Here is a 22,530-nt window from a genome sequence, read left to right on the forward strand (position 1 = left end):
TGATTTACAAGTAGTCGGGGTTATTCTTTAACCCTAAAGCATCCTGAACCGGAAGCCAGTGCCGTGGCCGGGAAGCCAGCCATTGGGAAAGAACTGCTACATCCTTCAAACGGGCCAAACAATGACTGGCACGGTGGAAGTGGCTTTCGACCAGCTAGTAAGCTAACCCTTCATGTTACAATATGAGAGCTGGGGCGGTGATGGATTCATAAAGAGAGATGCAGAGATGTGGCAAGGAGGAGTGTTGGAAGAAAACTGAATGGTGGCAGGAACGGGTGTTTCTGTGAGTATTGGAAGGAAGATGTGCTATGTGAATGGAAGTGAAGACAAGAAAAGAAGATGAGGATTTGTCTTGATCGTTCTTTTATTTGAGATATTTCTTGTGATATCATTCAGTGGTCTGAGGAAAGCTGCTCGTACAGGATGCCCCATCTGGTACCTCCTCTGTATAGCTGCGAGTGAGACTGATATAGAGCCCTGGAGTGTTTCTGTGACCGCCTTGCACAGCGTTTGTTTCTCCTGTAGGTAACATGGTCTACTGCCTCTGGTTCCTGGTCAGTGAACCAGGGATCATGCTTCACGCTCTTGAATACAAGCAACAGCCCAGTGTGTGGCAGAAGGTTGGTGTTATGCAGGGCTGCTTTTAAAGGCTGCCTGGTGAGTTTGCAGCTTTGTAGAAGAAGCCGCAGATAGAGGCTTTCAAATAACTGCTACCAAAAGATTTGATGCTTCTGAAATAACGTGAGAGAAACTAACAAGGAAGAAAGAGAAAATCTGCAGATGCTGGAAATCCAAGCAACACTCACAAAATGCTGGAGGAACTCAATAGACCAGGCAGCATCTATGGAAAAAAGTGTAGTCAATGTTTCAGGCCGAGACTGCATTTTTTTCAGGTGGAATTGAACTCTATTTTAATAATAATTCTTGTTGTGATCAAAATGGGTTATTATCCGTGACCTGTAGTTATTTGCAGCTTCATTAGTAATGTTGAAGTTTGGGAAAGTGATCCAGAAAAAGAGAATAATTTATTGTCATATATGCAAATAGTTAATGAGGTTAGGTCCAATTCAGATCAAACAGTTGTTTTTAATAGCAGAGAAAATCCTTTTTCTGTGACTTTAGTCTCCCAAAAAGAGAATAACTGAAATTCTGTTTTGTGATCTTCTGCATTTTATATTTTTTGCTGTTTGTTCATGAAACATGGTCAGGGAGTGAAATATCAAAAATCTATCTCTTTCAAAGTGAAAAGGGAAATAAGTGGGTAAAGATTTTACCATACTTTTCCTATCTGAATGACTAAAAACTAGGTAAACCTGTTTTTAATAAGCAGGTTTATCAGAAATTCCCTTGATTTACTGTAGTATTTCCTGTCTGCAAGAAGGTTTATGATGCAGCAGCAGTATAAAAATGTCTCTTTTCCTGTTATAGGCCACCATGCACCTCACAGATTGAAATCTAACTTTCAGACCACAAGACCGTCAGCAAATGTTACTGCTGATGTTTGTCATGATAGTCGCACACTACAGAGAAACAGTTCCACTTTTCAAATAAGCTTTTAAGATGGGGTAGACGGATCTCGATTTCTTACCCTCACCCCTTTTAAGTGAATTAGATGTTAATTATTTCTGTTCACTGAAAGACTGGGCTCTATATACTTGTGCTCATCAGCCTTATTTTTGTTCAACTGGTGACGGGAGTGGATTTCCTGAAGTAATGAAGCCGCATGTAGAAAACCTAGTCATTGTTTTGTTCCTAGTTTCTCCTTTTTTCACTTTTGTGTCAGCTGATAGTACAGTGTGGATTCTTCACCAGTCTTGCATCGGATCCACTGGCCCAACCTTGTTGTGCAGTGGATTCATCTGGGATGAGAGAGGGTTCACAGCTCAGCCCAAATTTACCTTTGCTTACTACACTTGATTCAAGCAGAATTCTATCCACGGTGATCAGCCTTATGTTTGTAACTCCAAAACATCAAATTAATTGAAAGCAAAAACACAAAGCTGGGATTGCATGTCTTAGTCTTCTTTTTACTTTAAGTGAGGCATACATGTATGACATAGTGGTGTTATATATATATATATATATATATATATATATATATATGAGTTCGGCCATCGTCATCAATGAAGACCTCGACACCATTAGTACTTTTTACGAGGTCGAGTTGCAAGCTCGACACTTAACCCAGCACGGATGGAAAGCGTGCCTGGCAGTGGCCTGACTGGATTCAGACTCGGGAACCTTCGCTCCGGAGTCCGGCGCTGATGTCACTGCGCTACCAGCCGGCTTCATGATGGTGTCGAGACTAGCACTTGATTTGGATTTAAGTGAGGGAGAGTTGCGCAGCGTCAGCCTCACTCTCTTTTCCCGATTCCCATCTGGATCCAGTGGCAAGACAAGAGTCGAGATGGCTGGAGATGGGACTAGGTGCAGTGGATGACCAGGACATCTTCTGTGTCTTGTCCTGCTCTACACCTTCCATGACGCTTGCAGAGACCGCCTTCTTGACCGTTGGACCTTCCATTGGTCTCGTCCGCTCAATCCGCCGGAGTCTGTCTTCACATGCTGGGATAGACAACTCCCTATCTCACCGAGGGTTTGAGACCCGTCGGCTACCCTCACCTGGTTTAGCCGGCTTGTCGAAGCCATTGCCCGGGGTGTGGCCGCTGTCGCATGCTAACAGCTATGAGGTGCCACAGGTGAGAGCTGAGTTCCAGGCGGGGACCAAAGGTGGACAAAGTGCCCTGAAAAGGACACAACATGTTCCCCCACCAGAGGTGCTACCCCTCCCTGACACCCCATACACCCCTGTATATAGTTGTTCAATGATGACAGGAAACCTGTGCAGGAGAGTTTTTGAAGTGGAAGAGTGGAGAAGCTGTCGCAATGGAGCAGTTTCACTCTCCCGGCCTCAGAAGTCTGGCTCCAGCGGTATAAACAAGTGTCACACACTGGGGTCTTCCTTGGTTGTAATGGATGACCCTGGTGTTTTCTGCGCCTTGTCACGCCCTTCGCTCTCCATGGAGCACTGCAGTACCGCCTTCCTGGCCATTGGATCTCACTGTAAATCTCACCTGCCCAGTCCGCTTGAGCTGACTTCGCGTGCTAGGGCAGGCATGTTCCTGTCTCACCAGGGTGCGAGGCCGTCAGGGCAGGCATGTTCCTGTCTCACCAGGGTGCGAAGCCGTCAGCTAACCTCATCTGGTTTGGTCCTCCTGTTGAAGTGCTATACTTGGGTGTGGCTGCTGTCACATACAAACAGCAACTTGGGACCACAGGTGAGAGCTGAGTGTTGGGGATCAAGTGTGAGTGAGCTGTGCTGGAATGGAGACAACAAGCCCCTTCACCAGAGGTGCTGCCCTCACTGGACCATGTGTGTATTACACAGTGCAGCAACCTATTGAATACAACTTCTGTATAGACATCCACAGCATGGTGAATTTTAAATTGTCTCATTCAGGCCTAAAGATTTAATAGCTGTGGAGGATCTTGTGCGATAACATCTCTCCTGACAAGAGGGTTCACTCTGCTTGGTGGAAGAGACGTGTGGCTGTGAAAGAATGCAGGTTCTGGGGCATCCTCCATGGTGGCTGTAGGTGTGGACTCTGAGACTGCAGGAAGTGGTTCTGAGCTCTCTGGATACCTTTCTTCTGGGCATGTTGCATCCCAAAAGGTGCAGGCAAACTTCACTGGATGATATGGATCATAATGTGTGAGTACAGTGTCTGACATCACTTCCTTTACCCTTTGGAAAGCCACCTCACACTGTTTTGTTTGTTGCCATTTCTTCCTGATCTGTAGTAATGAGTTCAAGGGGTAGAGCACAGTAGCCAGGTTTGACAGGAACCTGTTATAGTAACTGACAAATTCTAAAAAGGATCATAACTCATTGATATGTCCGAGCAACACACACAAAATGCTTGAGGAACTCAGCAGACCAGGCAGCATCTATGGGAAAACAACTCAGTCGACGTTTTGGGCCGAAACCCTTCAGCAGGACTGGAGAAAAAATACTGAGGAGTAGATTTGAAAGGTGGAGAGGAGGGGAGAGAGAAACACCAGGCAATAGGTGAAACTTGGACGGGGAGGGATGAAGCAAAGAGCTGGGAAGTTGATTGGTGAAAGAGACAGAAGACCATGGAAGAAAGGAAAAAAAGTCGGGGGAGGAGCACCAGAGGGAGGTGACGAGTGGGCAAGGAGTTAACATGGGGGGGGGCGGAGGGGATGGGAAATGGTGAAGGAGGAAGAGGAGCAAGTTTGAGAAATCGATGTTCATGCCATCAGGTTGGAGGTTACCCAAACAGAATATAAGGTGTTGTTCCTCCAACCTAAGTATGGCCTCATCATGACAGTGGAGGAGGCCATGGATGGACATATTGGAATCGGAATGGGAAGTGGAATTAAAATGGGTGGCCACTGGGAGATCCCGCTTGTTCTGGAGGATAGAGCATAGATGCTCGGCGAAGCGGTCTCCCAATCTACATCGGGTCTCACTGATATACAGGAGGCCACACCAGAACCAGCAAACACTGTATATGACCCCAACGGACTCACAGGTGAAGTGTCACCTCACCTAGAAGGACTGTTTGGGGCCCTGAATGGTAGAAATTGAGAGTGAGGACAAATTCCTCTAGGTGGAGGAGAGTGGTGGTGGAGGGGAACTGGTTTGGTCTGCTGTCCAGAAAAAAAACAGAGAACTTTGATCCCTTCCTGGTGGGGGATGGAGGTGATAAGGACTGAACATCCATAGTAAAAGTAAGATGATGGGGGCCAGGGAACTTGAAATCCTTGGAAAAATGAAGTGCGTGTGAGGTGTCATGGATGTAAGTAGGAAGGGACTGAACTAGGGGGGATAAAACAGAGTCAAGGCATGCAGATATGAGTTCTGTGGGGCAAGAACAAGCTGAAACCATGGGTCTACCTGGGCAAGCAGGTTTGTGGATTTTGGGTATGAGGTAGAAATGGGAGGTATGGGGTACGGGAATTATGAGGTTGGTGGCAATGGATGGGAGGTCCCCAGAGTCAGTACAGTTGGTGATGGTGTGGGAGACAACGGCCTGGTGATCTTTAGTGGGGTCCTATTTGAGGGGCCCCACCTACACCTCCTCCCTCTCTAACAGTCAGGGCCCTAAACAGTCCTTCCAGGTATGGCGACACTTTAGCTGTGAGTCTGTTGGGGTCATTTACTGTGTTTGTTGCTCCTGGTGTGGCCTTCTGTACATCGGTGAGACCTGACAGAGATTGGGAGACCACTTCGCCGAGCAATTATGCCCCATCCACCAGAACAAGAGGGATCTCCCAGTGGTCACCCATTTTAATTCACTTCCCATTCCCATTCCAGTATATCCATCCATGGCCTCCTCCACTGTTGTGATAAGGCCACACTTAGGTTGGAGGAGCAACACCTTATACTCCGATTTGGTATGAACATCGATTTCTCAAACTTCCAGTAATACCTCCCAGCCACCCCCTCCCTCTTCTCCATTTCCCATCCTCTTTTCCCACTTTCACCTCATCTCCCATTGCCTCACCCATTACCTCCCTCTGGTGCTCCTTCCCCCCTTTTTCTTTCTTCCATGGCTTTATGTCTCTTTTACCAATCAACTTCCCAGCTCTTTGTTTCACCCTCCCCCTCCAAGTTTCACCTATCACCTGGTGCTTCTCTCTCCCTCCACCCCCCCCGCCACCTTTAAAATCTACTCCTCAGCTTTTCTTTTTCCAGTCCTGCCAAAACATCGACTGTGCTTTTTTCTATCAATGCTGCCTGGCCTGCTGAGTTCCTCCAGGATTTTGTGTGTGTTGCTCAGATTTCCAGCATCAGCAGATTTTCTCTTGTCTGTGAAAATCTTGTTTGGGGCATTCACCACTGCTTGAATTTTTTCAGCACACTTGTGCAATCCTGCACGTCAATGGTGTGACCACAGTAAGTGATGCTTGGTTTAAGTAATTCACACTTGCTCTGAGCCCATAATCGCCTAATCTTTTTAACACTGTCTTGAGATTTTGGAGATGTTTCTTGTCACCCTTACCGGTAACAACGATGTCATCCAGGTAACTCTGAGAGCTTGGACAGCCTTTCAGCACCTCATCCATACCTTTCTCCCAAAGTGCAGGTGCAGATGATACTCCAAAAATAAGTCTATTTTAGCGATAAAGCCCTCTGTATGAGTTTATGGTGAGGAACATTTTGGATTCTTCTTCTATCTCCATCTGTAGTATGTAGGCCTCAGCTGAGTCCACTTTGCTGAAGTGTTTTCCTCCAGAAAGGTTTGCAAAGATATCCCCTATCCTTTCAGTCCAAGGTTGATGGTGACCTTAAAATCACCACAGATTTTTTTTAGATTATGAGGACACTCGTTTATTGTCATTTAGTATTGCACGCATTAAGAAATGATACAATGTTCCTCCAGTATGATATCACAGAAACACAAGACAGACCAAGACTAAAACTGACAAAAACCACATATTATAACATATAGTTATAACAGTGCAAAGCAATACTGTAATTTGATAAAGAGCAGACCATGGGCACAGTAAAAAAAGTCTCAAAGTCCCGATAGCTCCATCATCTCACGCAGACGATAGAAGGAAGAAAAACCCTCCCTGCCATGAACCTCCAGCGCTACAAACTTGCCGATGCAGCACCCTGGAAGCACCCGACCACAGCCGACTCTTGAGTCCGTCCGAAAACTTTGAGCCTCCGACACCGAACACCGAGCACCGAGCACCATCTCTGCCGAGCGCATCGACCCCAGACCCGGCCACCAAACAACAGGCAAAGCCAAGGATTCGGGGCCTTCCCCTCCGGAGATTCTGGATCGCACAGTGGCAGCAAAACAGGCATTTCAGAAGTTTCACCAGATGTTCCTCTGTGATTCTCATGTCTGCCTCCATCAAATCAGGATTGTGCATGGCATCCTACATGACAGATAACCGATATTCATTCCAGAGTGGCCGCTGTGTACTGCGTCGCGTCGCCATCTTCTCTTGTTGTCACTGACTACTTTATCATGGATAGTATAAGGAACTGGATAGGCTTTGTAAAACTTGGGTGGGGCCTTTTCATTGAACACTATTTTACCCCTGATATGTTTGAGTTTTCCAGTGCCATCCTCGAACACTACTATGGCATCATCCAGTACCGTTCTTAATGTGCTTTCAGTTGACTCTTTCGGAAGGGATGTGGCATGCAAATTGTAGCTGGATGTCCAATCAAGTTGTGGTTATCTCAGCTAATCACAACCTCGCAATGCTGGCCCTTTTACCACATATAATCTCAATGTGGCTTGTTGGTTTATATGTTTCACTGTTACGAATGTCATTCCCACAGGAATTATATTTCTCCAGTCTAAATTCTTAGTTGGACATCTGTAGGCTTCAGTTCAGTATCTTTGAAATGCCGTTCAAACACATTTTGTGGAATGACTGAAACAGCTGAGCCAGTGTCCAATTCCATTTTAATTAATTTACTGTTCACTTCTGGTGTAACCCATGTTGCTTGTCTCCGGTTAGTTTTCACATTGTAAATCCGCAGGCTACACGGTCCTGTGTCACTCTCATCATTATCAATCTTTTTTCTTCAAAAGCATGCAGATTAGTGCTCTTTCTGAAACTGCAATTTGACTCTTTATCTTTTTACCTTCTTTGCATTCCATATATTTTTGTCTGCTCAACATGCTCTTTGTATGTGTCCTACTTTGTTGCATTTTCTACAAGTTTCACCTTTACATCTGCTTTGGTCTGGTGTGTGTTAGCCCCTGCCACAATGGTAACACAATTTGTTTGATAGATCAGTCTTTGTATAGATGTTCCAATTTTATTCGTGCTCACTTTCATTCCTGACTCTAGCTCAATTATGTCTCTGACTGCTGTTCCTATTGATACAACTATTTCAACTACTCTTTTAAATGTTAGCTGTGGTTCAGTTAGGAGCCATTTTTGAATGGTCTCTTGTAAGATTGCACAAATGAAACAGTCTTTCATTACTAAGCCTATAACTGAACTAACAATGCTCAGACAATCAATTCAGCCATGTACGCTGAAATGGAATCCCCTTTGGATTCCACTTATGAAATCTAAAGTGTTCTGCAATCAACAATGATTTCAGTTCAAAATGTTTCTGCATTACTTTTACAAAATCAGCAAAGCTTATTTCTGCTGGTTTGATTAGAGCAGTTGTACTTATAAGCAAACTGAAATCCAATGCACTCTGCAAAATTGGCACTCACTTTTCACTGGCTATTTCATTTGCTTCAAAATACTGCTCAATTCGTTCAGTATATATCAACCAATTATCTTTTGTGCAATCAAATGTGTCTATCTTTCCGATGTAGTCAGCCATTTCTGTTCTTTTTAAAATTTATAATTAGTACCACCTGGTATTCATTGTTTATAAACCTGTGAATTAATCCATTTTCTTTAGGCGAAGCACAAGGGTATGACATGGTGGCATGATGAAGTATGCAACCCCCGTATCTTTATACATAAACTGTAATAAATTATTGAAATGAACAAGAATGCTTAATCAAAACAATGGTCTACATCTGGTTGCAGGTCGATGGGACTAGGCAGATGAATAGTTTTGCACAGATCAGATGGGCCAAAGGGCCTGTTTCTGTACTGTAATGTTCTATGACTCTGTTGTGCCCCTCATGATTCTATAAGGCTTCCCCTTAGCTTCCTTTATTCCAGATAAAAGGTTTCCAACTTTATCCATTTTCTTGTAATTCAAGCCCTCCTGTCCCAGCAATATCCTTGTGCAACTTATCTGCACAGTCATCCTATGGTCTGGTAACAAAACTGTGCATTGCATTCTATATGTAGTCTCACCAATCTCTTGAACAGTTATAACATGCTGCCCCAATGCAGGTATTCCATACACAACTACCTTATCTACCTGTGTAGTCTCTTCCAAGGAATTTTGTTCTTGTACCTCTAGGTGTCTCTGTACTACAATACCACACCAGACCCTACTATTCATGTTATGCCCTGACTTTGCTTTAACAAATGCACCGCTGCACTTGTCTTGATTAAATTTCGTCCCTCCTTTATTCTTGGATTCACTTCCCAGTTGATCTATATTTTGTTGCACATTTAGACAATCTTCACAGTCCAGTACACCGTCAATTTTGTGGTGATTTGCAAACTTGTCTCCTACATTCTCATCAAAGTGACAAATAGTGGACCAAGCAGCAATCCTTGCAGTACACCATTGCTCACAGGCCTCCGAAATAAGAAGCAACCCTCCTCTATGTCTCTCTTATACCTTCCACTAGGCAAATTTTGTTTCCAATTGGCTGGATCATCCTGGAACCATGTGACCTTGCCTTGACAGCTTCATGTGAAGGAACTTGTCAAAAGTCTTGCTAAAATCCATGTATTCAATGACTATAGCCCTGCCCTTGTTACTCCTCTTGGTTGCTCCAGGGGAAAAAAACAATCAAATATGCGGGACTTTTATTTCCACACACAAAGCCTTGCTGACTATTGCTGATCACTCCTTGCCTTTTCAAATGCAAACAGGTTGGGTGCCACGGTAGCATAGCAGTTGGCACAGTGGGGCTTTTTGGAGTTCAGAGTTCAATTCTGCCGCCATCTGTAATGGAGTCTGCACGTTCTCCCTGTGAGTTTGTGGGGTTTCTTCAGGTTCCTCCCACAGTCCAAAGACAAACCGGTTCGTAGGTTAATTTGTCAATGTAAATTGCCCTGTGATTAGGCTGGAGTTAAATGGGTGGGTTGTTGGGTGGTGGGGCTCATTGGGCTGGAAGGGCCTGTTCTGTGTTGTATGTATATCTAAACAAACATATATTTACAATATTACTGAAATATTACATACGCAATAATCAGAAATGGGAAATCTGCCAAAATTTTCCTTTCTTGTGTGGGGCTGGGGAAGTGAGCAATGGTGATTGTACAATACTAAATGACAGAAGTCTAGAGATGGAAGCTTTGATCTTCCTGCTGTGTACAGCTCTGCTTACCCAAGAGAATTGTTAGAAATTGCCAGGTGGAATTATGTGTTTGTGTACACCACACACACACACACACACACACACACACACACACACACACACACACACACACACACACACACACACACACACACACACACCCCAGCCCTTACTGGGCATTATAAATAATAATAAAAAATCATTGTAAAATACAAGCCTTCAATATTTTTGTTTTGGTTAGATTAAAAAACAAAACCAACGAAAAGAGAAATGTATAATAATGTCACACATAACCTGAAGATAAAAGTCATTATTTCCACTATCTTTCAGCAAAGGATGTTGCATAATATGTTGAAATAAAAAGGAAGTCCTGAGTGCTTGGTGAAATGGTTGTTGTTAGTTGCCGAAAATCAACACTACAAGGGTTTGAATAAAGAATCTAATGTGAATGACCGTTAAAATGCTGGAGGTGCCTGGACCAATGATCATTTCCTGAATGACATGGATCTTCTACCATTGACTAACAACCTAATTGACTGGTACATGCAGCAAATTAAGCTGATGTTGAAAAGCTTCGCTTTTTTTTCAGTTGATTTAACTCCAATAATTAGCCAGTTTAGTGAGATGCCAGTAACTAATGCCCCATGGTCAAGTGTACAATCTGTCTTGATAATTATTCACCACTGTCTTCCAGCCCTTCCCCTTACACTGTGATACCATACACCACTTTGTAATGGTGGTTAAGTTACCAGCAACCAAAACTCTGAACAAAAGGTTCAGAGTTCATATTTTTACTATGGCAGCTGCGGAGCTTAAATTACACTAATTTAAGTAAAGTCTAGAATTTTTTTTAAGTGAAAGCTAGTGTCAGCAAAGATGACAACCAAACCACTGTAAAAATTCAATTGGTTCACTAATACCTTTTGTGAAAGAAGTTTTCAGTCCTTGCTCGACTTGATGTATGATGTGAATGACTCTCAACTGCTTTTGCACTTCAGGGCAATTGGGGATGGGCAATAAAATGCTGGCATTGCCATGTCTCCGAAAGAAATAACATTTAACTTCGAGGTTCTTTTTCTGCATAACTGATAATCTTTACATGTACCCTTGCCCCCCAGATGTCAGATCCAATTAACTGGCTGCAAAGCACCAAGAAACTATGCCAGGTTGTGATTGATAACCACGAGCAACAAGTTCCAGTGCCAGTCAAGGAAGTAAGTGACTTAGACTCTTCATTACTACATCCAGCAGGCTGAAGAAAGCCTGTGGAAACGTGCTGCATAATCACTGCCAGGCCAGGGGTGACTCCTCCTGCAGTGATGCAGGGAGTGCAGATATCTCACATCTCTAATATCTCAAAGCCATGTGGGTTCATGGGTTAATTGACTTTTCTAGATTAGTGTAGATGACTTGTGAGGGAATTGGGTGTAGTTAATGGTATAGGTCACAGGGGAATAAGTGAGGAAAGGAATTGATCTGTTTGCTGTGAGGGGTTACATTGTTTTGATGGGCCAAATGGCCTCTGATTGTTATGAGGAAATGAGAAGTACTGTGGGAAAGACACTGCTCTGTAATGCAAACAGAACCAGTCATTTCTAAACATGAATACACTTCTCAAGCCTGCACACAATCACCCACCCCCACCCAACACTCTATTCCCCTGACACCAGTACATCTTTAAAACTTCACGAGAGTACTCACACTTCACTTGCTGTTTGTGAGCAGTCTGCTTCTGTGTCATACTTGCATTTCAGTTCAAGAATCTGAGTTTCACTCTGCACAGGTGACCTTGGTGCAGCTGATGAGCTCCATCTTGTGAAAAGAATACCAGCTGACAGCGAAAAAGATTGAGATGTGCTCAAATCTTCCTTGGGGAAAAATAATGGCAGCCCCTCTGACTCCTGGGAATCCCTGCCCATAACTATTCAAAGTGAGGAAGAAACAGTCAGGAAGCTACTGAGAAAATTAGGTTTAAGCATTAGGAACATGCAGATGCTCTGCTTAAGAGGCAGATGGAGTGCACCACCTCAGAAATTATCCACCGCTGTCCGTCTCCTGCCCACCGTGACCTCATTAGCCACTCAAAACTTACAAAACTGAAAAGAAAACAAACCATTCTTGATTAAGAGGGACTGTCTGAAGAATATAATTATGTATTAAATCCAGTTATTCCTTTGATTAAATAACAAAAGTAAAACGTATACAGAGAAATGCATTTTGAGCATTTTATATGCCAAGATAAACCTAGATTTGATACACCCCTAAGTCTTAAAAACTGTGTTTTAAAGTGCAACGTTCAATAGATTATTGGGAAGAGTGCAGTACTGTGAAAGATAGCTTCTCAGATATTAAACTGTGGCATTATCTGAAGAGGTTAGCGTGAGGTAAACAACTGTTCTACTCAATATAATAAGAAATAAGGTGGATGATATTGTACTTTTACAGATTGTCAGGTATGGTATTGTGGCCATCATTGAATCGTGGTTGAAGGATGGTTGTAGTTGGGAGCTGAATGTCCAAAGTTACACGTTGTATCGGAGGGATAGGAAGGTTGGCAGAGTGGGTGGTGTGGCTCTGCTGCTAAAGAATGGCATCAAATCATTGGAAAGATGTGACATGGGATCGCAAGATGTTGTATCATTGTGGGCTGAGTTGAAAAACTGCAAAGGTAAAAGGACCATGATGGTAGTTATATACAGGCCTCCAAACAATAGCTGGGATGTGGGCTACAGATTACAATGGGAAATAGAAAAGGTGTGTCAAAAGGGCAATGTTATGATAGTCATGGGAGATTTTAACACTGAGATAGATTGGGAAAAATCAGTTTGGTAATGGATCTCAAGAGAGTGAATTTGTTGAATGACTACAAGATGGCTTTTTAGAGCAGTTTGTCGCTGAGCCTACTGGGGGATCAGCTATACTGGATTGGGTGTTATGTAATGAACCGGAGGAGGTTAGGGAATGTAAGATAAAGGAACCCTTAGGAGGCAGTGATCACAATATGATTGAGTTCAATCTGAAATTTGATAGGGAGAAAGTAAAGTCTGACAGAACAGTATTTCAGAGGAGTAAAGGAAATTACTGTGGTATGAGAAAGGAGCTGGCCAAAGTAATTTGGAAGGAGATGTTGGCAGGGATGATAGCAGAGCAGCAATGACTTGAGTTTCTGGGAAAAATAAGGAAGGGGTAGGATAGCTGTATTCAAAAGGAAAGAAATACTCAAATGGCGAAATAGTACACCGTGGCTGACAAGGGAAGTGAAAGCTAAGGTAAAAGCAAAAGAGAGAGCATACAACAAATCAAAAATTAGTGGGAAGACAGAGGATTGGGAAGCTTTTAAAAACCATCGGAAAGCTATGAAAAGAATTATTAGGAGGGAAAAGTTGAAATATGAAAGCAAGCTAGCAAACAATATCAAGGTAGATAGAAAAAGCTTTTTCAAGTATATAAATTTTTTTAAAAAAAGAGATGAAAGTGGATATAGGACCCCTAGAAAATGAGGCTGGAGAAATTATAATGGGGGACAAGGAGATGGCAGATGAACTAAATGAGTATTTTGCATCAGTCTTCACTATGGAAGACACTAACAGACGTTGAAGGGTGTGAGGGAAGAGAAGTGGGTGCAGTTACTATTACAAGGGAGAAGGTGCTCAAAAAGCTGAAAGACCTAAAGGTACATAAGTCATCTGGACCAGGTGAACTGCATCCTAGGATTCTGAAGGAGGTAGCAGTAGAGATTGCGGAGGTAATAGTAATGATCTTTCAAGAATCATTGTACTCTGAGAACTGGAAAATTGCAAATGTCAGTCCACACTTTAAGAAAGGAGGGAAGCAACGGAAAGGAAATTATAGACCAGTTAGTCTGACCTCAGTGGTTGGGAAGTTGTTGGAGTCAATTGTAAAGGCTGAGTTATGGAGTACTTGGTGACACAGGACAAGATAGGCCAAAGTCAGCATGGTTTCCTTAAGGGAAAATTTTGCCTGATAGGTCTGTTGGAATTCTTTGTGGAGATTACACGTAGGATAGACAAAGGGGATGCAGTGGACGTAGTATATTTGGACTTCCAGAAGACCTTTGACGAGGCGCCACATATGAGGCTGCTTACCAAGTTAAGAGCCATGGTATTGCAGGAAAGTTACTAGCATGGTTAGAGCATTGGCTGATTGGTAGGAGGCAGCGAGTGGGAATAAAAGGATCCTTTTCTGGTTGGCTGCCAGTGACTAGTGGTGTTCCACAGGGGTCGGTGTTGGGACCGTTTCTTTTTATGCTGTATATAAATGATTTAGATGATGAAATAGATGGCTTTGTTGCCAAGTTTGCAGATGATACGAAGATTGATGGAGGGGGCAGGTTGTGTGAGGAAACAGGAAAGCTGCAGAAGGACTTACACAGATTAGGAGAATGAGCAAGAAAGTGGCAAATGAAATACGATGTTGGAAAATGCATGGTCACGCACTTTGGTAGAAGGAATAAATGTGCAGACTATTTTCTAAATGGGGAGAAAATCCAACAATCTGAGATGCGAATGGACTTGGGAGACCTTGTGCAGAACACCCTAAAGGTTAACTTGCAGGTTGAATCGGTGGTGAGGAAGGCAAGTGCACTGTTAGCCTTTATTTCAGGAGCATCTAGAATGTAAGAGCAGGAATGTGATGCTGAGGCTTTAAAAGGCACTACTGAGGACTCACCTTGAGTATTATGAACAGTTTTTGTCTCCTTATCTAAGAAAAGATGTGCTGGCATTGGAAATGGTTCAGAGGATGATTCTGGGGATGAAAGGGTTATCATATGAGGAATGTTGGATGGCTCTGGGCCTGTACTTGCCGGAATTCAGAAGGATGAGGGGGGATATCATTGAAAGGCCTAGACAGAGTAGATGTGGGAAGGATGTTTCCCATGGTGGGGGAGTCTAGTACGAGAGGGCACAACCTCAGGATAGAGGTCTGTCTATTTAAAACAGAGATGTTTAGCCAGAGGGTGGTGAATTTGTGGAATTTATTACCACAGCCAGCTGTGAAGGCCAGGTTGTTCAGTGTATTTAGGACAGAGATTGAGAGGTTCTTGACTGGGCACGGCATCAAAGGTTCCGGGGAGTGGGGCTGAGGAGGGAAAAAAAGGTACCAGCTATGATTGAATGGCAGGGTGGACTCGATGGGCCAAATGGCCTAATTCTGATGCTATGTCTTGTGGTCTTTGGTTTATCATGAAACAATCATCTCTGCAAGCAGGTTTTATTTGCTAGTGTACTGGGCAGCTGGACAGCTGTTCATGGGACTGACTGTTCCTACAGTATATTGATTCAACATTTTGAGTATAAAGCAGGAAATGTATGTCACAATGAAATTGAACACTAAATTTCTATCCCTGCCTTTCTATTGAATCCTGACCTACGACTATAATTTGATAACTGTTACTGTCACTTTCTTGACGCACAGACTGGTTACCTTGCTTTGTACTTTCTCATAATAGGAAGTGGCTGCCAGTTATCCTGAACTCAATGATCTGATGGAATCTATTGAAATGCAGCACCTAAAGGAAGATGATGTCATTTTAATCAAAGGCCTACAACGGCAGCATTCTGAGACAGCAGCAGATGAGTTGCAGGTAAAGCCCGGAGCCAATGTAAAGCCTCCCTCCTTGAATACTTGGTATTCTCTCCCTAAAGGTCTCAGTTATTGAGTATATTCCAGTCTGAGATGATTAGATCTTAAGGGATTCAGAGGATAAAAGACACTAAAATAAAAGATCAACCTTCAACTTCTTGAAGGAAGGAATAAGCGTGGAGATGCAGGACAATATATAATACTGCCTTTTTTTTCACTCGTGCTCTGAAAGACATAATTGCTGAAGTTCAAGGTCTGTATTCTCCAGCAAGCCACAAACAGGGAGAATCTAGAGAGAAAGGTGCAGACTCGGTGCAGTCTAAACCGTATCAAGTCTGTGATAGAAAACTCTCCATTTGCTTAGGGGAATGTTACACCAGCAACACTTCAAAAATTCAACAGAATCCAGGACACAAGATTTTACTTATTTGACACCTAATCCACTATTCTAAATTATAGATATCTTCAGAAAACCCCTTCTCAAACCACCAACCTTGACCAGAGCATTTTCATTTATGGGATGTGGCCATTGCTGACAACCCAGGATTAATTACCCATCCCTAATTGCCTTTGAGAGCTGCACCACCCTTTACTCTGCAATTGGAAATACACTACCTTCCACTTACTGTTGATGGATCTAATGCATGGGAGACTAAATTAAAAAAAAAGAAAAAGTATTCACCACGAGGATTGCAGCAGTTCAAGAAAATGACCAACCATATTGTTCTTGAAGGCACTTGGGGATAAGCAGTAAATACTAGTATTACTAGTAAGGTCCACATCCAATGGATGTTTAAAAAAAAAAGAAAATTACAATCATAAATTTGGAGTATTTTAATCAGTCTTTATTGTTGCAGCACTTAAATGTGAAAAATAATTATTACCATTGTAGTCAAGTCAAATGATTTCACTGGTTATTTAAATTCTATTACAAATTTTTGTTTTGTTTTAAGTCTTTGTAGGGCCATTGGAGATGCAACTCCAATTAGATCCGGTACCTGATTGCTTTTGGAAATGTTAAAAAGAAAGCAGCTAGAATGGTTCAGCTGAATTAGCCTCTTTAAACTGACCGAGGGTTACCAGTGGTTGAATGAATGCAACTCATAAACACAAGGGATTCTGCAGATGTTGTAAATCTTAAGGAACACACACAAAATGGTGGAGGAACTGAGCAAGTGAGATAACATCAATAGAGGGGAATAAACAGTCAACTTTTGGGCTGAGGCCTTTCATCAGGACTCAAAAAGAAGGGGGGTAAAAGGCAGAATAAGAAGGTGGGGGGAAGGGAAGGAATAATCTGGCAATTGATAGGTGAGACCAGGTAAATGCGAAGGTGGGTGGGTGATTCTATGTGACTCTCTTGTCCACTGATCTCCCCACTGTGACTTATCACTGCAAAAGTAACAAGTGCTACACCAGCTGTCATACCTATTCCTCTCCACTGTTCAGAACCTCAAACAGTTCTTCTAGGTGAGGCAACACTTCACCTGCAAGTCTGTTAGAGTCATCTATCTTATCTAGTGCTCCTGGTACAGTCTTCTCTACATCAGTGACACCCGGGGTAGATTGGGAGACTGCTTTGTCAAGCGCCTTCATTGTGTTTACCGCAAAAGGCAGGAACTCCCAGTGTCTTCCCATTTCATTTCTACTTCCCATTCCCATTCTGACATGTCTGTCATAGCATCATCTACCGCCAAAAGGAAGCCAAGCTCAGTTTGGAAGAGAAACATATTTCATCTGGGTAGCCTCCAACATGATGGCATGAACATTAAATTCTCTAACTTCTGGTAATTACTTCCCACCTCCCCATTTTCTCCTTTTCCGTTACCTATTCTGTTACCCTCTCACTCCTTCTCTTCTGCTCACCAGTCCATCGTCTATCTCTGGTTTTCTTCCTTCCCTTCATTCCATTGTCCTCCTTTTAGATGCCTCCTTCTTCAGCCCTTTACCTCTTCACCCATCCTTCACGCTTATTACTTCATTGACCTTCTCCCTCACCTGGTCTCATCTATCACCAGCCAGCTTGTATCCCTACCTTATTCTGGCTACTGCCCCTTCCTTTCCAGTCCTGATGAAAGGTCTTGGCCTGAACTTCAATTGTTTGCTCCCCTCCACAGATTTGAGTTCCTCCAACATTTTGTGTGTGTTATTCCCAAATGAGTGCCACTGACTGCTTCACATGCTCTTCAATTCAATCTGTATTCAAAAACAGGACGATAGTTAAGTCTAAACGCTTCCATAATGTTTCGGAAAGCTTAAGCAGTGACTGGAAAAGCTTTGTTTCACCCTTAGCCCTTCACAATGAAAAATTTTAGATTGTAGCGCAGAACTAGATAGGGTTGAGATAGTTTGGAAGGTTGAAATCTAATAAAGGTATTTAAATAATGCAAGGTCATCTGAACTCTGTGTGGTAGCACGAAGATGAAAAAAATCTGCAGATGCTGGAAATCCAAGCAGCATATACAAAATGCTGGAGGAACTCAGCGGCCCATGCAGCATCTATGGAAACGAGTAAACCGTTGAAATTTTGGGCCTGACGAAGGGTCTCGGCCCAAAACGTCAACTGTTTACTCTTTTCTGCAGATGCTGCCTGGCTGGTTGAGTTCCTCCAGCATTTTGTATATGTGTGGATTAGTTGATGAAATTACTGTTGCTTTAAATGAAAGGAATGCAACACGGTTGAGAATTTTTTTGATGGTTTCTAATTTCAGTAGTAACTCTGTCTATTTAACAATTGACTGTTTCAAAATAAACAGTATATAATGGTCAGCAATTTGCATTTGACTGGAGAAAGGTGTACATGCACTGTTTATTAATTCTTCAGCTGCCTAGTAACGTTGAGCCTCTGTTTCTTTGATCATTTCTAGTATGGCACCCTCTTCAGGGAAAGTGTGATATGTGTAAACAGGGCAGGCAGCAATGTATCTTTCTAAATAATCCTATTCTGAAAGCTCACTGACACTAGTGGTCTAAACTAGGAAGTAAATGTTAAAATATTTAGTTTATTATTTATCAATAGAAATTTACATAAATGAAAGGGAAATAGTAATTTGTAAGACATAGGAGCAGAATCGGGCCATTCGGCCCATTGAGTATGCTCTGCCATTTCATCATGACTGAGCCATTTCCCTCTCAACCGCATTCTCCTGCCTTCTCCCCATAACCTTTCATGCCTTGACTAATCAAAAATCTATCAACCTCCGCTTTAAGTGTACCCAGTGAGCTGGCCTCCACAGCCACCTGAGGCAACGAATTCCACTGATCCATCACCCTCTGGCTAAAGAAATTCCTCCTCATCTCTGGTCTAAATGGGCATCCCTCTATTTTGAGGCTGCGCCTCTGGTCCTAGACTCCCCCACCAAGGGAAACATCCTCCTCGCATCCACTGTCTCTAGGCCTTTCAACATTCAATAAGCTTTACTGAGATTCCACACCCCCTCCAATTCTGCGTTCCATTTAGTACACCCCCGAGCCTTCAATCGCTGCTCATAGGATAACCTTTCATTCCCAGAATCATTCTCTTGAACCTCCTCTGAACCCTCACATCCTTCCTTAAATAAGGGAGCCAAAACTGCTCACAGAACTCACCAGTGCATTATACAGCTTCAGTATTACATCCTTGCTTTTATATTCTGTTACTCTTGAAATGAATGCTAATATTGTACTCACCACCTTCACTGCAAATTCATCCTGCAAATTAACCTTTAAGGAATGATGCAGAAGGACTCCCAAATCCCTTTGCACCTCAGACTTCTGAATTTTTTCCCCCATTTAGAAACTAGTCTATGATTTTATTCTTTCTCCCAAAGTGTATGACCGTACACTTCCTGACACTGTATTTCATCAGCCACCACTTTGCCCATTCTCCTCATCTGAATAAGTCCTTTTGCAGCCTCCCTGCTTCCTCAACACTACCTTCCCCTCCATCTCTCTTCCTATCGTCCACAAACTTGGCCACAAAGACATTGATTTCATCATCCAGATCATGGACATACAACGTAAAAAGAAGCAGATCTTCGTGGTACACCACTAGTCACAAACAGCCAATCCGAAAAGGATTCCTTTATTCCCGCATTTTACCTCCTGCCAATCAGCCAGTGCTCCATCCATGCTAGTATCTTTCCTGTAATATCCTGAGCTCCTATGTTGTTAAGGTCCCTCAAAGGCCTTCTGAAAATCCAAGTACACAACATTCACCAATTCTCCTTTGTCTATCCTGCTTGTTATTTCTTCCAAAAAATTCTAGGTAAGATTTTCCCTTAAGGAAACCATACTGACAATGGCCTATTTTGACATGTGCCTCCAAGTACCCCAAAATCATATCCTTAACAATAGACTGCAACATCTTCCCAACCACTGAAATCAGGCTACCTGGCCTTCAATTTCCTTCCTTCTGCCTCTCTCCCTTCTTGAAAAGTGGAGTGATATTTGCAATTTTCCATTCATCTAACCATGCCAGAGTCTATTGATTCTTGAAAGATCATTAATAATGCCTCCACAATCTCTTATAGCTACCTCTTTTAGAAACCTGGAGTGTAGTCCACCAGATACTGGTGACTTACCTACTGTCAGACCCTACAGTTTCCCCAAGCACTTTCTCCCTTGTCATAGCAACTGCACTCACTAGTGTCTTCCACAGTGAACACTGATGCAAAATACTTATTCAGTTCATCCACTGTTTCCTTGTCCCCCATTACTATCTCTCCAGCATCATTTTCCAGTGGTCCAATATCTGCTTTTGCCTCTCTTTTACTCTTTAGCTATCTGAAAAAACTTATAGTATCATTTTTGATATTATTGATTAGCTTACCTTCATATGTAATGTTTTTATTAGTTGCTTTCTCCTGGTTTTAAAAAATTCCTAATCCTCTAACTTCTCACTAATTTTTGCTCTATTATATGCCTTCTCTTTTGATTTTATGTTGTCATTGACTTTATTTGTAAGAAACGATTGCATCATCCTGCCTTTAGGATACTCCCTCTTCTTTGGGATGTATCTATCCTGCGCTTTCCGAATTGCTCCCAGAAACTCCAGCCATTGCTGCTCTGCCATCATCCATAAGTTATAGGAGCAGAATTAGGCCATTTGGCCCACCGAGTCTGCTCTGCCATTTCATTATGGCTGATGCAGTTTTCCTCAGCCCTAATCTCATAGCCTCTCCCTGTATCCCTTCATGCCCTGACCAATTAAGAATCTATCAACCTCTGCCTTAAATATACATAAAAACTTTGCCTCCACAGCTGCCTGTGGCAAAGAATTCCACAGATTCACTACTCACTAGCTAAAGAAACCCCTCATCTCCGTTCCAAAAGGACACCCCTCTATCTTGAGGCTGTATCTTCTGGTCTTACACTCTCCCACCATAGGAAATGTCCTCTTCACATCCAGTTTATCAAGGTCATTCACTATTTGATAGGTTTCAATGAGGTCACCCCTCATTCGTCTGAATTCCAGTGAATTCAGGCTCAGAGCCATCAAATGCTCTTCCTGTGTCAAGCCACTCAATCCTGGAGTAATTTTTGTGAACCTCCTTTGAACCCTCTCCAGTTTCAGCATGTCCTTTCTTAGATAAGGGGCCCAAAACTGCTCACAACACTGTAAGTGAAGCCTCACCAGTGGTTTATAAAACCTGAACATTACATCTTTGCTTTTATATTCTAGTCCCCATGAAATGAATGCTAACATCACACTTACCTTCCCCATCACAGACTCAATCCCTGTTAGTGTCCCCTTCCAATCAACTTTGGCTAGCTCCTCTCTCATGTCTCCGTAATTCCATTTACTCCACTATAATACTAACACATCTGACTATAGCTTCTCCCTCTCAAATTGCAGGCTGTAGTCTATCATATTATGATCACTATTTCCTTTACATTAAGCGCCTTAATCATATCCAGTTCATTACACAACACCCAATCCATAAATGCTGATCCGCTATTGGGCACAACCACAAGATGCTCCAAAATGCCATCTCAAAGGCATTCCACATATTCTGTCACTTGGGATCCAGCATCAACCTGACTTTTCACAATCTGTCTGCATTTTGGAATGCCCTATGACTAACATTACATTGCCTTTTTGACGTGCTTTTTCTATCTCCCGCTATAATTTGTAGACCACATCCTGGCTATTGTTCAGAGGCTTGTAAATATCTCCCATCGGTTTCTTAACTCTACCCACAAGGATTCTACATCTTCTGATCCTATGTCACTTCTTTCTAACTATGTGATTTCATTTTTTTTACCAGTGGATCCACTCCTCCTCCTTTGCCTACCTGCATATCCTTTCAATAGATTGTGTATCCTTGAATATTAAGCTCCTAACTAAAATTGTCTTTCAGCCATGACTCTGTGATACTCACAACGCCATACCTGCTAATCTCCTGCTGTGCTACCAGATCATCTACCTTATTTTGTAAAGTGCATACATTCAAATATAACACCTTCAGTCCTGTATTTGTCACCCTTTTCAATTTTGTCCCCCTTTTACACTGCAATCCATCCCACTGACTGCAATTTTGCCCTATCATCTGGCTGTCCTTCCTCACAGTTTCACTACAGACTACCTCTGCTTGTAAACCAACATCCCTATCCTCAGCCCTATCACTCCAGTTCCCATCCCTCTGCCAAATTAGTTTAAACCCTCCTCAAAAGCTCTGGCAAACCTGTCCACAAGGATATTTGTCCCACTCAGGTTCAGGTGTAGCCCGTCCCTTTTGTACAGGTCATACCTTCCCACGAGATCCCAATGATCCATGAATATGAAACCCTGGATCAGATCCTCAGCCAAGCATTCATCTGTCAAATCATCCTATTTTGCCCTTATTGGGGCATGGAACAGGAAGAAATACAGTTCATTACCCTGGAGGTCTTGCTTTTCAGTTTCTACCTAGCTCTCTAAATTCTCTCTTTAGGACCTCCACTCTTTTCCTTCCTATGTCATTGGTACCAATATGCACCAGGACAACTGATGCTC

General features: G+C 42.7%; 1 protein-coding gene across 1 annotated transcript in view; it reads left to right on the plus strand.

The window, feature by feature from the left end:
• The window catches only part of LOC140204196 (uncharacterized), a 55,873-nt gene that overhangs the window by 23,987 nt on the left and 9,356 nt on the right, over window positions 1-22,530 (plus strand). The window contains exons 2-3 of the mRNA XM_072270673.1: window positions 11,069-11,164; window positions 15,421-15,555. Of these exons, the coding sequence (XP_072126774.1) occupies window positions 11,069-11,164; window positions 15,421-15,555 (231 nt within the window). The remainder of the gene's footprint in view (window positions 1-11,068; window positions 11,165-15,420; window positions 15,556-22,530) is intronic.

This window comes from Mobula birostris, chromosome 10, assembly GCF_030028105.1.
Source record: "Mobula birostris isolate sMobBir1 chromosome 10, sMobBir1.hap1, whole genome shotgun sequence".
Classification (NCBI taxonomy): domain Eukaryota; kingdom Metazoa; phylum Chordata; class Chondrichthyes; order Myliobatiformes; family Myliobatidae; genus Mobula; species Mobula birostris.